We start from the raw sequence: 14,023 nt of genomic DNA, 5'->3' as shown, positions 1-14,023 counted from the left end.
TTGTCGGGTGTTTATGTGCTGTAAAGTGAGTTGACTGCAACTCACTGGAGCTGGAAGGGCAGGGTCAAACCCACGCAACATACATTTGCTGTGTGTTTGGTCTGAACACACCATTAGTGGGACATTTGTGCACTGCCAAAATAAAGTAATGCAGTGCTGCCTTTAACATGGGATTGCAGAAAGGACCTCTTTTCTGCTATCGTTTCCACAAATCAAAAAACACACGCAAAACAGTAGATGTATAGAAACAATATCTTTAATATGCTACATCATGTAAATATAAAAGTCACCATCAAAATAGTCTCTCACATATAAATTCTTAACATCTTATAACCTGTTTCCAAAAATAGAACTACATAGACAAACATATTGTACATAAGAAAATAGAACTACAAAATGGTACAAGAAGGAACATTACTGGCTAAGGACACAAATCCCTGCCCTCTGGTTTTGGGTAACACCAAAAGCACACAGATCAAGTTGCATTTTTTTTCTTTTTTAAATCCAGTGCTACGTGACGAAATTATAGACAGTGTTGCAAAAATGTGCTTCTGCGTCTCTTGGTTGTGCTGTCCAATGCTGAATATGAGGTACCGACGTCTGTATGAAGATTTGGATGAAGCTCAGGTTAACATTTACAGTAAAGCTTTGTTTATATGAAATATCAGAAACATTTGAACCCAGTAAAAAAAAAAAAAAAAAAAGGTTAACAAGCAGTAACCGACAACATAAAAAATGTATTTTCCAGTGGGTCTTGTCTATTTGTTTCTTTTCGTGGCATTTGTTTATGTTCAGCAACAGTGCGTCTTTCTGAATTAGCTGTGAGTAGTTGCTGGTTAATCAAGAAAAAAGTGATTAATGCTCTGTCTGACCCTCTTTTCTCCCTTTGAGTTGAATAATGATCCCCACTAAAAAAACGTTGCTACACATTCATTTTCTTTGATTATGATTTTGGCAATGGCTTATTAACACACAGTTTGAAGGTACCTGATTTTCTTTTCCCTTTTTTATTATCATAAATAAATAAAAATAGGTGCAAACAGTCGAGGAGCAGGAAGGTTGTTTGTGCCGTCACTGTGCCCTGTCGTTCATATAAAAACTTCCACTTGCAAAAGCTCAAACGCACCGTCACACACAAAAAGTAAAAATATAACATAACAAGGGAAGACTGGACCGCATATCGTTCCTGAGTCCATTTGCGGTTTTTCCTAAAAGATCAGATCGCCTTGGAAAATGCCAGCACACATGAAAAAGACACTAGCAGAAGCTATGACACAACTAAATAAATATAGAGGAATCAAAAGTTGTTTTTCTTTTTTTAAAAAAAAAGGTAATAAGTTAAAGCACAAAAAGCAAACACTTCTCTACCTGAGTGAAAAGAGTTTTAAATAATTCACAGCTTCAACAACATCCCTCCCTGATTTCATTTGAAACTGACATTTGGGAGGAAGTACAATCACTGAATAGCCTCAGTCTTTGGAATGCTCTTCTTTTGGTGCTGCGCTCATTGGATTATGGAAGTTTATATCTCCCGTTATGCCCTTCATGGACAATATCGGGAGGTTTTTTTGGCGACATCTCTTTTCTTGGTTGATGGGATGCTGTATGTCCTTGTTTTCCCCTCCACCTTCTCACTGTCCTTCTGTTTTCACTGTCGCCCGTGTGTGGAGATGAACGACGCTGGCCCTCTCCTGATAGGCCACTGGAGAGCTGTGGTGCGACGTAGCTGATTGCGCCATCGATGGTGCGTTAATTGCCGCCGTCAGCGCTTTCAGCAGAATGGTGGCCTCCTTCTGGTCCTCCTTCCCCTCGCCTTCCAGGGTACGGGCCAACCACCGCTCCACGGCCTCCTCCACCTGTGGTGCTGACGCCGTCTCTGCAAGCGTGTCGGCCTCTTGGCTGGCGTCGAACCGCTCCACCATCTCTTTCATGTGCGCGTTGACGGGGGCGTTGGTGTTGGCGAGGCAGCAGCTGCGCTGGTGGATGCGGAGGGAGAAGCGGTGGAAGAAGGTCAGAGCGCAGAGCTGGCAGCGGTAGGGGCGGTCGCGGGTGCTGTGAAGGCGGCGGTGCAGCTTCAGGTGGATGTACTGGGTGAACTTGGTGCCGCACAGCTTGCACTGGTATGGCTTTTCCCCGGAGTGGAGGCGCAAGTGTGTTTTCAAGTTGCTGGTGCTACTGAAGCGTTTGTGACACACCTAGAAGGCATGAAGGGAAAGGTTTCTGTGAGCAATACGTCCACATGACTGATTACTAACACCATAGAAAAGTTTTATTGTGTGTGTGGAAGAACTTATGTAATGTTTTTTGTCATCAATAGTGGGTTGACCATGTTAGTCCAGTTCTGATTTTCTTTCTGTTCTCTGGATACTCACACCCATGAAGTCACACTAAATGTGTTGTTTTGAAAAAAAGGTGGGTCGTGGCACAATGAATATCAAACTGACACTTCACTGAGTTACCAGAGAGGTATGTGGCGTGTGTTGTGTGTACAGTCACACTCTCGATTTTAAATCAACGTCAAGGTTGAGATCAGCAAAGAAGCTCGCACAGAAACGTACACTGAGGTCACGATTTTCGACATACCTGACATTCATGTGGCTTCTCCCCCGTGTGGACCAGGTGGTGCTTCTGGAGGTGGGCCAGCTGAGTGAAGCTCTTTTTACACAGGTTACACTGGAACGGTCTCTCGCCGCTGTGCACTCGGAGATGGACCTACGATCATACAAAAAAAAAAAAAAAGTCATGAGCACCGGTGTCAAATGACGGAATTTTGTTTGGTGTAAGTCAAGTCATGATTGCCAGACAGAGGGATTGAAGCTGTTACCTTGAGGTTCGACAGCTGTCCGAACGTCTTGGAGCAGATGTTACATTCATACTTGATCTTCCCATTCTGCTTCTTCAGTGGGTAGGGCAGGGATTTGTGGCCGGGGCCGTTGCGTGGCGCTGTGCTGCCTTTGGTTGGAGCCAGGCTAAGATTCATGGCCTCCTCGCAAGTAGAGGGCGACTGCTCGGGAGACTGATGCTGATTGGCGGCCTTGGGGAGAGGGGAGAGCTCTGGGGTGGCTGGGCACACATTGGGTGTGAGTTCTTTCAAACCCCCTTGCTGGGACAGAGGGTAGGGGGGGGAGACTGGGAGTGGTTTGGGCTGGCTGATGGGTTGATATGGGAGTCCGTCTGTGCCCAGGTAGCTGTTGTGGTGGACGGGTCCCGTTGTGGTCAGTATCCTATGGAAGGGAGGGGAGTACGAGGGGAGGAGGAGGCGGGGATAATGTGGGGCGTAGGGAGGAAGGAGCTGGTAAGGAGGCTGGAGGGGTCTGGATTGAGGGTAAAGGGGGTAAGATGAAACAAGACCCTCCCTGTGGCCGTAGAGGCCGTGGAGATGCAGAGGGAGATTTCTGTGCTGGGGCTGGAGTTCAGGATGGTGCAGGTATGGGTGAATCAAGCCCAGGCCGAGCTCTCTGTGCTCGGGCTGGGGGGAAGGAATGATCACCCGTCCCTCTGGATCTCTGTCGCTGCTCTCCTCTTTCTCAACCTTTTTGCTGAAGTCCATGACGTGGTCGTCAGGCGTGTCAGGCGGAGTGTCTCTCTCCAGCATCTCCACATCTATCTTCTCCTCGCAATCGTCATCCCTCTCTTCTTTCACCCCCTCCTTTGTTCGTTCTGTGAGCCACGTCTGCTGAGGTAGGTGCCGTTTGGTGTACTCTGGCTCATGGTCTTCTTCAGAACTCGTGTACTCTGCAAGAAAGAAAAATAGAATATGAATGTAAGCTTCACAGGGCTGGATGACTTTAAACGATGGCAGATCTCAATTCAATATCACCGTAATCCCCAAATTCAAGTCACGAGGCTTCACACATGCAAATCACACGTCTGCCCATGGAAGGCACTCCCTCTTATGGTAAATGATAGTAGTTTCACTTTTGACTTGATGCGTAGGCCCTACAATGAAGGTTTCTGTTTGTCAGTCACAGTAGTGATTTTGGTGTGGGAGAGTGGGCTGGTGGTAGAGCATGTGGGAGTCCATGTGTCATGTCATCTATGAGCGGTAGGACAGCAAGATTCTGAGTTTCATTTGTGCAACCTTTTCTGGGTATCGCTGTCTTACCGTACCGGCCACAAGACAATGTAAAACACCCCTTCCTTTTTTTTTTTCTTCTTTTTTTTTCCCCTTTCTGTTTGTGAGAAAGCTTCTGTTTGTGTCATTCTGTGTACATCATGTGAAGGTCCTTTAAAGGGCTGTGCCACAGTACTTAAAAACTTTGAGACATCATCTCATGCCTGAGTCGCATAGGCAGATATTCATCAGCAACATCTGTCATGCTACTTTCCTCTTTTTTCTTAGTTTTGTTTCTTTGTTTTACATTTTTTTTACATTGTGTTTAAATCGCCATTTAGGATTTTCCAGATCTAAATGTTATCTTAGGTGCAGCCACTGGTTTCCCCAGTTTACAGGGACGTGAACCGTCTTTCTTCTGTTTTCTAACTTATTACAGGTGCACGATCATGAATTTGTAAAGCCCAATTACATTCATAATATCTTCTGGGTTTGTGAATCCAAGTGCTGCCACCCCCAGCACCTGAGCTGGCGGAACTGGATCGCCTTGACGGAATAACAGAAAGTTAAACCTGTAAGACAAACAATGACCGACCGCTCGTGGACTTTTACAGAAAGGAAAAGGTGAAAGGCTTTTAAAACCCTTTAGCGTATAAAACAATGTAGTGATACCGCCTTGCGTTAGTCACCAAGCTGGATGGCGACGCAGCTGGTGTATCCAGTTGGAGTGAGTCATCTTACCCTCACCGCTCAAGATGATGAGGGTATGACTTGCAGTTCTACTAATAGCTGAAAGCAAGTGACTCACTAAGGTACTTTGACCGGCCATTATTCCCCTTCGATCACTCCTCTCTCCCTCAGACTCCCACGTCATTTACCACATCTCACGAACCACTGAGATTTGTGCATCCTCCGTGGCCTTAAATAAATCTTGGGCTCTCCACGGGGAGCCAGGCGTGAGGAAATAACATCAAGCTAACTGTCAACTATCTTTTTCTTTTTCTATGAAAGATAACATCAAGTGTTTTTCACAGGAAGGGAAAACTGTGTCCTTTTGTTTTCGCTTTTGAAGAGAAAGAATTTTCTGCTGATAAAAGTGTTCCTCTGCTGGCGCAGACCCAGTGCTACGTGTTCAATCACAGTAGATCAAAATCTGTCATTTTTTTGGTTATCAGATCTAGTATGAAAATAGCTGGAACTGAATAGAATCTATGCGGGTAAGTGTTGTTTCCTCTCTCTAGGTTATTCTTGGAAGCGATTCTTACAAGGTCAAGGCGGGATGGAGCTGGTTACTTTGGTTGTAGGTGACCAGAAAAAAAGTACCTCCGTCGACTTCTATCGCATTTAAAAAGAAAAACAACTAAAAATGTGCATACACGCCTGCGTCATATATATAGATATTAGCGAGTCTATTTTAACTGAAGCGTCTGCTCCTGCTGCACTCACTCTGTTTGATTTCACCCTGCTGCTGGCTGCAGAGCCTCTGGGCAAACTCCTGGCTGTACCACACCAGCAGCTCCTGGTTGGGCTCCACCGGGCGAAGGGTGTAGAAGTAGATGTCCCGGTTGTTCTGGCACGCCACCAGGTTCTGCTCGGCCAGGGAGCGTGCCGGGTTGACATAGCGCATCCAGTTGCTCCTGTTGACGTCATAGCCATCAATGAAGTTTTGAAGGTGGCCGCCGCTATAAATCTGAAGTAGAGGTGAAGAGGTGGGGATTAAAACAGGTGCCCAGGAACTCTGATTTGTGTTTATTAATTGTCAATATTAATTAGTACAGTTCAATTCTTAACCACCACATTGCAGCATGTGATGCTCAAATTATTTTTATGAAATTTAACACACAGGAATCTGGTTGAAAATGCTGATTAAAATCCACATAAAATCAAAGCAATCAATAAAAAAATGGAAATAACTCAAGAATACATCATAAATACAAGTATTTAGAAAATAGAGAACATCAGATAAAAGTGTGTATAATCACCTCTGCCATGAACAGTTAAATCTCCTTTCCTCTCTTCAGCTGTCAGTCAGTGTATTTTGCTCTTACAGCTCTGTCCTGTGTGTCCTCAGTGTTGAACTCTTGAGTGTGTGTGTTTACGCCCGTGCTGTGCACTATTTTGTATTGTCAGGAAGGAGGCGTGGCCTTTTCTCACTCTCCCTCTTTCCTTCTCCTTTTTTTTTTCCTTCTCTCTCTTCTCTCTCACTTCTCTGTAATATCATTGTTTCTGTTTTCTCATTTATTTGTATGGAACGCGCGCCGGCGGCACACTTGTTTATGTTCAGAGGGAAGAAACAAAAAAGCGTCGGCATATGAAAAGACAAACTGGGTGAAGAAAAGGGGAGACGCAGTTGGATTCCTGCCAGACAGGTGCTGGCAGGCAGCCCAATGAACACGGGCACGCAGGCATTAGCTTGCTCTTGGCAGCTAGTCTACACACATGCCATACACCTGTGTGTCATGTGGTTGATAAGATAATCACTCCGGGAGGACGTCAGACTTTCACTATTGCTACGGGGCAGGAACAACCCCTTGCACAGGTTTTACAGGAAATAAAACCGGAAGGAAAATACACAGGATGGCAGCGTAAAGTCCTTTTGGGAATTGAGTCAGCAGAATAGAAAATTTCCTACGTGACATAAGTTTGTCGAGAGAGAGAAAGAAAAAGAAATACGACTTGATAAATAAAAGGAGGGGAGGAAAGACGAGAATTGTCTAGGAGTGTCTGCGTGCGTGTGGATGTTGAACAATAGCCCCTTCCTTTGTGTGTGTGTGTGACACATGTTGTATAGGACTAAATGCCGGTAAAGCTCTGATGACTGTGTGAGCGTCAGCCTGTTTGTTACGTGCCACCAGTGTCCGTCCAACTTCCTCTGAAATTTTTAGCAAAACCACTGTGCGCCAGAGCAATCTGTGTGAAAGCGCTTTCTTGTTTCCTTACGTGCTGACATGGACTTGGATGTGAAACTGTATCTGAGTGACTGACCTTCTTTTTTTTTTAATCATGAATAATAGGGGAAGATGAAAACATGCTGCTGCTCAACTGCTAATTTTCTTACATTTGGATTTGAGACTTGTCTAAAGGTTGGATTAGACTTGTTACCTTGTTGATGCCTATATTTGATCATGCATTGCTTGTGTATAATGTAAACATTCTCTTACCCTCCAGAAGTATTTCCTGTTGGCCTGTTTGGGCACGCTGTCTTTGGTGTAGATGTCTCCTTGAAGGGGACCAAAACGAGTCCCCTGAGGGATGTATTCTTTGCTGAACACACCCGTTACCTGGAACACACAGACCAAATGTATAATTAGATATCCCATCTCTCACCCCATACATGGAATATTACACAACAGGTTGTTAAGAGTCTTCCATGTAAAAACTAACCACCTGTCGGATGGTTGCTGTTTAGCGGAAAGAGACAGTTAAGTTTGCATTTTTGTACATTTCTGTGCGGTATGTTAAATCTGTTGAAGAATATTCCCTTTCTGAGTTTATTTTACGTATCACGCTAAAGAGGGAGCACGTAAAAACATAGCCAAGGCTAGCCGGTTAGCATGCTAGCTTTGAAATACTCTCTCTCTGCAACACAGTACATTGAATTCTGGCACCACACTAGAATTTCTTTGTGTTTCTTCATATCCTGTTGATAATGTCGACACATTTCTGAATGTTTTAAACCTGAAGATTTTACGTATTGCACCTTTAAGGTGGATGGTTCTCTCACTTTGAATGATTGTGTTTTGTTTTGTTTTTTTTCCCATTGTTTGTGTTTGAGTTGCAGTCGTGGCGGCCTCGTCACTTTGACCCAGACGGCTCTAGAGCCAAGTTAAAACCGGCGAGGTGACACACTTTCAGCGCTAATGAGTTAAGCGAATGAAGAGAATTACACTTTCTCTGACCTACTCCACTGATCTCTGACCTGCTGTCCTCACAAACACCGGCGAGAGAGAGGAAGCGGCGTCACCTGATGTGTGTCCTGTGGGCTTCTTACAATAGCTGCACTTAAAATGCACAGGAGACACGTTCCGATCCTTAGACCATGAATCAATCTTAAAGTCAGCACTGACTCAGCTTGCTGTATGAAACGGTTGCTTCACAGCCTAAAATCCCCGATTGCAAAATGTTCATCCTATAGATGTGTAAATCAGACTCCAAGGTGTCTTTTAAAACTTGTCCGGGCAAAAGTGAAAAGTGCATGAGATTTTTTTTTTTTTCCCTTTGGCTATAGTTTGAGCGGGAACCCTTTCTTTTTTGCCAAGATGCGGTAAGAACGAAAAACCTGTCATGTTCTGTACGTTATTGAGTCATTTCCAACCTTTCAGAGGTAGATGATCTCTAGGGAGGACGCACAGGATCTGTCAGTGTCGCCTTTGTTATGCAGAACAGGTCTGTGATTCACACTTTCATACGCATTGCACAGGCGTGGGGTCAAACCCTGGCCGCAAACGCACCCAAACGCTCACACACGCCATCAGGCAGCGGCGTCTGTGGCACACAGCCGCGGTGTCTTGAGGAGCTTTGTGTTCAATCCTTGGACACCCTCCTTGCCCAGCCCCCCACACACAAACACACACGCTCTCTTCCTGCCATTGAGAAATCGGGATTCAAACTGACCCCCCAAAAGGATTTGCATGGCCTCATTTGTAAAGGTCAAACCTTAAAAAACAAAAAAAGAAGCCAAACACCTGTAAACCTTGTGATTATTTACCACACTGTGAAGATCAGACTCGTTAAATTATGTAAAAGCAGTTAATTAGAAACAACAGGTCATCGAGGGCGCCAGGAGTGTGTGTGTGCGTCAAGCTGCCGTCGAGGCAAGTGAGGTGATTCCTGGATGCGATGAGCCGGGGTGACAGCGACATTGTGCTTCGCTGGCGTTGCGTGACTAACGAATCGCTGTGGGCCGCCGCTGCTTAACCGCTCAGTTCAGCCAGGTTGGGAGGGCGGGGGGAGGGAGGGGAGCTGAGGAACGGAAGAAAAGAGGGTTGGGGCGTTTCTTAAGTGGACCCACGCTATATCGCACTGCTGCACGACCCCCCCCCCCCCATCCCTCGTCTTTTCTTAACCCTCTCGAAATAGATTGTGCATCCGCCAGGTTGAAGCCTGATGCCTGGCCGGCTGCCTGTCCCCAACGAAAGTTAATCATCTGGTTTTAACCTAAATCCCCCCCTCCTCCCCATGCACACACACCATCCTCTCCTCAGCTCCTCCCTCCCCACCCATCCCCTCCGTTGCCTCTCTCTCGGCTCGCTGGCACCCGTTTCTGACGCCCCATCTGCCACGTGCCCCCTCCACCCTTCATCGCATTTCCTGGCACGCTTCGGCGCAAAGAAATGGAAGGAAAAGGGAAGTCTAGAACAGGTGGAATGGAAAGATAAGTGGGCCCAACAATCCTCCTGAATGTCAAAGGTGTGCGCCACCAATGATTCCTCTCATCTGTCTGAGAGAAACAAGAGTTTCACACACTCACCTGAGAGTATTAAAAAAAAGAAAAAATCCCTTCCCTCTGAGGCTTCCTGTTAACCGCATGACCTGTGTCTTACATTTAGGATGACACATGTGTGCACACCATCCCTCAAACCCAAACAAAGGAGCGGCTGTGTTTTTATGATCATCGCAGGAAATGAATTTCCCAGCTACGACAGGGCAAGGAGAGAAAGATTCACATGACGCCGTCTTTAGGAAGGGAAACCACTCACCGGACAAGGGCCCACTTGAAGCAATGCAGATTACTGGCAAGCATGTGAGCCACGCGCTCGTGCTCGTTTTCATGTTTCATGTTTCATTTCTTATCTGGTGTGCGTTGACTTACTTATCTCACTTACATGTGGATGTGAGATATCGTTACCTTCTCATGACTGTGCTGTTTGATCAGCTGGGACTGTGCCATTCGAGCACGCACCAAACTGCAAAAATTAGGACTGCGAGTTGCGCGAGGCGTTTTATAAGACGTGCCGGGCTGGCAAACGAGGGCCGGGGGGAATCGAAATTAGCTCTTGAAGAGATTTTATCACTTGAGTTTGCATGCTGTTTTTTCTCTCGAACTCTGCACAGAGAGAAGGGAAGAGATGAGAGTGTGACAGCCAGGGAAGAGGAACGACGACAGAAAGTGTTGCCAGAAAGAGGAAGGGGAGGGCAAGCTGACCACAGTGCTGCTTGTTGAGAAGCGACTACAAAAGAGGTGTGACATCTTTCTCTTCTCTGTCTTCCTTTTCAAGATGGGGATTCTCTGTTGAGTTGCAGAACAAATACCCCTTTTTGAAACCATCCTCGGCCGACGTGATTGCACTGCTTTACAGTAGGGTAACATGCCTGGGCACACGTCAGACCTTACTGCAAGCCAAAAAGTCACTTGACAGAACGGAAATAACCTCAGGGGGTATTGCTGCTTCTGACTCACCTGAGTGGGAGGAAACGTGCGGTAAAGAGGCCAGGCACGGTTGTAAAAAAAAAAAATAAAAAAAATAAGCTAGGCATGAGTGTTGATGTGATTAGATCACCTGGTGGAAGCCGAGTCTGACATGTTTGTGTTTACGTCCTGAGTCGTCTGCATGCGTCGCAACAAGTGAAGTGCGACGGAGCTGTGCACAATGGCTCGAGCGTGAGCGTGACATGATGGAAGTTAAGGTGGCCGGGAGACATGAGAAAGGCCCCTGACCTCAAGCTGCCGGTGGCCTCGTGTGCACTGGCCCACATTCACTCACACACACTCACACACGCGGCATACACCCTGCTGCGTACGTGGTAAACTCATTACTCAGCAGATCTTTTGTTTCCGAGTAGCCCAATACAGATGGCCCAACAGAATGTTATGTAACAGAATTAATGCTTCGAGGTGTCAACACTAAAGCTCTAATCTGACAAAACTGACGGTTTAAGGATGCAAGTAGCTTAAAGTTTGTTTTGTTTTACATTTTTCTCTCGGCAGGCAAACCTCGTTGTCCGCGCCTCGTTGTCTTACCTCGTTGTCCGCGCCGTACTCGAAGGTGAGGTTCCGTGGGATGGAAGTCATGGCTTTGGGCAGGCTGAAGCTGGGGTCCGACACCTGGTCCGGCACGATGTAGGTGCAGTTGAGGGCAAAGTCCATCTCCCTCCAGCCGCTCATGTCTCCCTGTGTGCTCTCCAGCTTCATGTCGACAGTGTAGAATGAACTGCAAGCGATCGGATTCAGGCTTCTCGGGCTTCTCGGTTTGAGTTTGGTTTGTTTCTGTTTGGTTATGTTGCTTTGGTATAAAAGTACTTTGGCTTTGGTTGGGGAGGTCCCCTTCTCTTAGGTACGCTGGTTAAAGCTCAAGATCTGGAAAAAAAACGGAGAGGAGAGAGGAAGTTAGCTTTGAATCACATTGACTTTTGAGCTAAAGGTCCAATTTTAAGAATTCCCAGCTCGTCAAGGACTGACTCTGGTTTTGGGACGGCAGCCGATCCGACCTACAATCCAACAGTGTCAGTGCTCAACGAGTTGAGATAAGATTCAAAAATCAACCTTCATACGAACGGGTCCTTTGAAGTGTATTTTTTAAATGAGAGAGATCTGACTTCAAAGTTGGCCCACTGCAAACTGAGCCAACTCACCCCAACCTTGGGCATGAAAAACAGCTTATTCATAAAAAAGCAGCAGCCTCTAAAGTGAACAGAACCTAGGACTGTGATTGCCACACTTCTTCCGAGACTCGCTATGCCCCCACCATCTCAAAAATGCCATTCATTATTCAAGTGGCCGGCTCCATTCATGACGAAAACCAAAGTTCAATGTCACCGTTTTTGGCCATCATCCCAGCACTCGCCAGTCAGTTCAACCAGCCGTTTCTTATGGGGCCAATTGGTCAACGTGTCCTTTTTCCGCTCACTCCGTTCCATTTAATCCATCTGTTATTCATTCAACGTTATCCTTGCAAGCAAAAAAAAAAAACAAGAAAGAAGGAAAGAAAGAAATTGACTTACTTTCACACATTCATTCAGCTGTAGGATCCTCATTTCTTTGGCTATGTCATCCCCCGTATTGCTTTCTCCTCCTTTTGTACTCTCTGTCCTTCCTGCAGTATTTTTTCAGGGATTCCTTCTCAGTTAAGATCCTTTTGGGTATCCGCTCTTGCTGTGTCCGCTCACTGTCACTGTCACCAAGAAAACTCATGAGCCGGGGATTGCGCCAAGCATTTTTAGCCCAGCGGCCCGGCCAATCGCAGGCAGCCATGGTCATGTGACCGAGCCATCTGACACACAACTGTTGGGATTTTTTTTTTTTTTCTTTCAGACAACAACATCAGTGACGTTGTACACTTGGCCAGCAAGTAGGCTGTTGTGATGATGAATGCTTGGACACACACACACACACACACACACACACACACACACACACACACACACACTCACACTCACATACACACAAGTCCACGCACACACAAAGAAGACATGTTAATGAATGAATAAAGGAAGAGCAGATGGCTGGCCTGTTGCCACTGAAAAACACACTCATAGACTTTTGCTTGGTTTGGCACTTAATGAGCAATCTGCTGCCACTGTATCTCCTTGACCTACATCTCAGAGAAGAACATCTTCAACCGAGACCTTTAAGACCCCTGCCACACACCCACACACACACACACACACACACACACGAGAACCTATGCAAACACAATTATTCTTAAATGTTTTTTAAGTTAATTAAGGAAAAAAAAGTGAAATACAAGCATTTTCCCTCTCTCGCATGCACTCGTACATACCTGGCTCTGATTGGTGTTCCCCCCCCGTTCACAGGTACAGATGTAGGGCAGGTCAATTATGCACGCCACACAGGGAAGGGACTTAGACACCTGACTGGCGGGCGTCCCCTTTACTTTCAGACACGCGTTTATTCTATATTGAGCCCTGGGTCACCTTCGCCTGCGTAAAAATAGCCAGGACAGGAGAGAGCACTTAAAGCACAACATATGGACGAGGTCAGAAAAAGAGAATGTGACTTTTTTCAAATGTAAACAGGCAGTCTGTGTTAGAAAACGGTCGTGTTTTCATATGTAAAAATGTCTGAAACAATGATGCCTTGATGTGAGATCCCCAGAATTTGTCACATGTGAAACCAGTGTCAGTTATTTTCCTCACATGCATCCAGGGGCTTGTGAAATCAAGGTTTTTCACCTGTGCTGTCACAACCAAAACCTTCGTCATGGTCACTCTATCACTGGTGACACATGTACCTATACATCATGACTAACGTCTGCATTTCGGTCTTACCGTAATTAACAGCGTGTTTGCTCATCCAACACGCATAACCTGCAGATGACTTGCACAATTCAATTCCTCAAGTTCTAGTTCCTGAAAAGATAATGCTGCTATGCTGTCTTTCATTAGAAGCTGACATGTGTATGCCTGTTGTATAATTTAAAATATGTCATAAAATCCACTATAAAATATCATGAGGGCTTAAACAATGCAAGCAAGAGAAACAGTTGAAAATGTTATGGCAACACATTAAATTAAAGGTGCAATATGTAGTTTTAGGGATGATATTTTAATCAAAAAAGAAAGATCTTGAAGATCCTGATTTTTTTTTATCCCTAAACAGACTAAATAAACAAACTCAGTTATGGGAACGATAAATGTTTCTGAGTCTGTAATATTTCCTCATTAATATCGTAAATAGTGAAATTATGAGTTTAAATCTAATCTCAAAATGGCATAGAACGCCTTTAATCAAAGGGGCTGTATGTTCACAAATGAAAGACACAGTATCTATTAAACATTTACAAGTATTAATAAATATTATAAACATAATTTGAAACTCAATTATAAAACAAATAATAATGATAAATGGTTTATAAAGCATTATATTGTTTATAAACAGTGAAATAACTAACAAATAGTGTAATTCACTATAATTTTAACCCCCATATCCCCATATTATTATCTTCACCATTATTATTATTATTATTATTATTATTATTAGATGACAGCATACTGTGTAACCACTTATAA

At 45.0% G+C, this 14,023-nt stretch overlaps 1 protein-coding gene across 2 annotated transcripts; it reads right to left on the bottom strand.

Moving 5' to 3' along the window:
- Positions 1-240: 240 nt before the first annotated feature.
- On the bottom strand, positions 241-12,566 carry prdm1b (PR domain containing 1b, with ZNF domain). Of its 2 annotated transcripts, XM_037094068.1 has the most exons (7): positions 11,996-12,566; positions 11,016-11,351; positions 7,216-7,335; positions 5,501-5,744; positions 2,825-3,735; positions 2,584-2,712; positions 241-2,195 (listed from the first exon to the last, which is right to left on the bottom strand). In XM_037094068.1, exons 2-7 carry the CDS (start codon positions 11,184-11,186, stop codon positions 1,632-1,634), a joined length of 2,139 nt encoding a protein of 712 aa, XP_036949963.1. In that variant the 5' UTR covers positions 11,187-11,351; positions 11,996-12,566; the 3' UTR covers positions 241-1,631. The 2 variants fall into 2 exon arrangements, with proteins under 2 accessions (XP_036949963.1, XP_036949964.1); XM_037094069.1 differs by lacking the exons at positions 7,216-7,335; positions 11,016-11,351; positions 11,996-12,566 and adding an exon at positions 6,037-6,146.
- Between the last annotated feature and the right edge of the window lie 1,457 nt (positions 12,567-14,023).

The sequence above is a fragment of the Acanthopagrus latus genome, chromosome 3 (assembly GCF_904848185.1).
Source record: "Acanthopagrus latus isolate v.2019 chromosome 3, fAcaLat1.1, whole genome shotgun sequence".
NCBI lineage: Eukaryota > Metazoa > Chordata > Actinopteri > Spariformes > Sparidae > Acanthopagrus > Acanthopagrus latus.
This window is presented reverse-complemented; position numbering and strand designations above follow the sequence as displayed.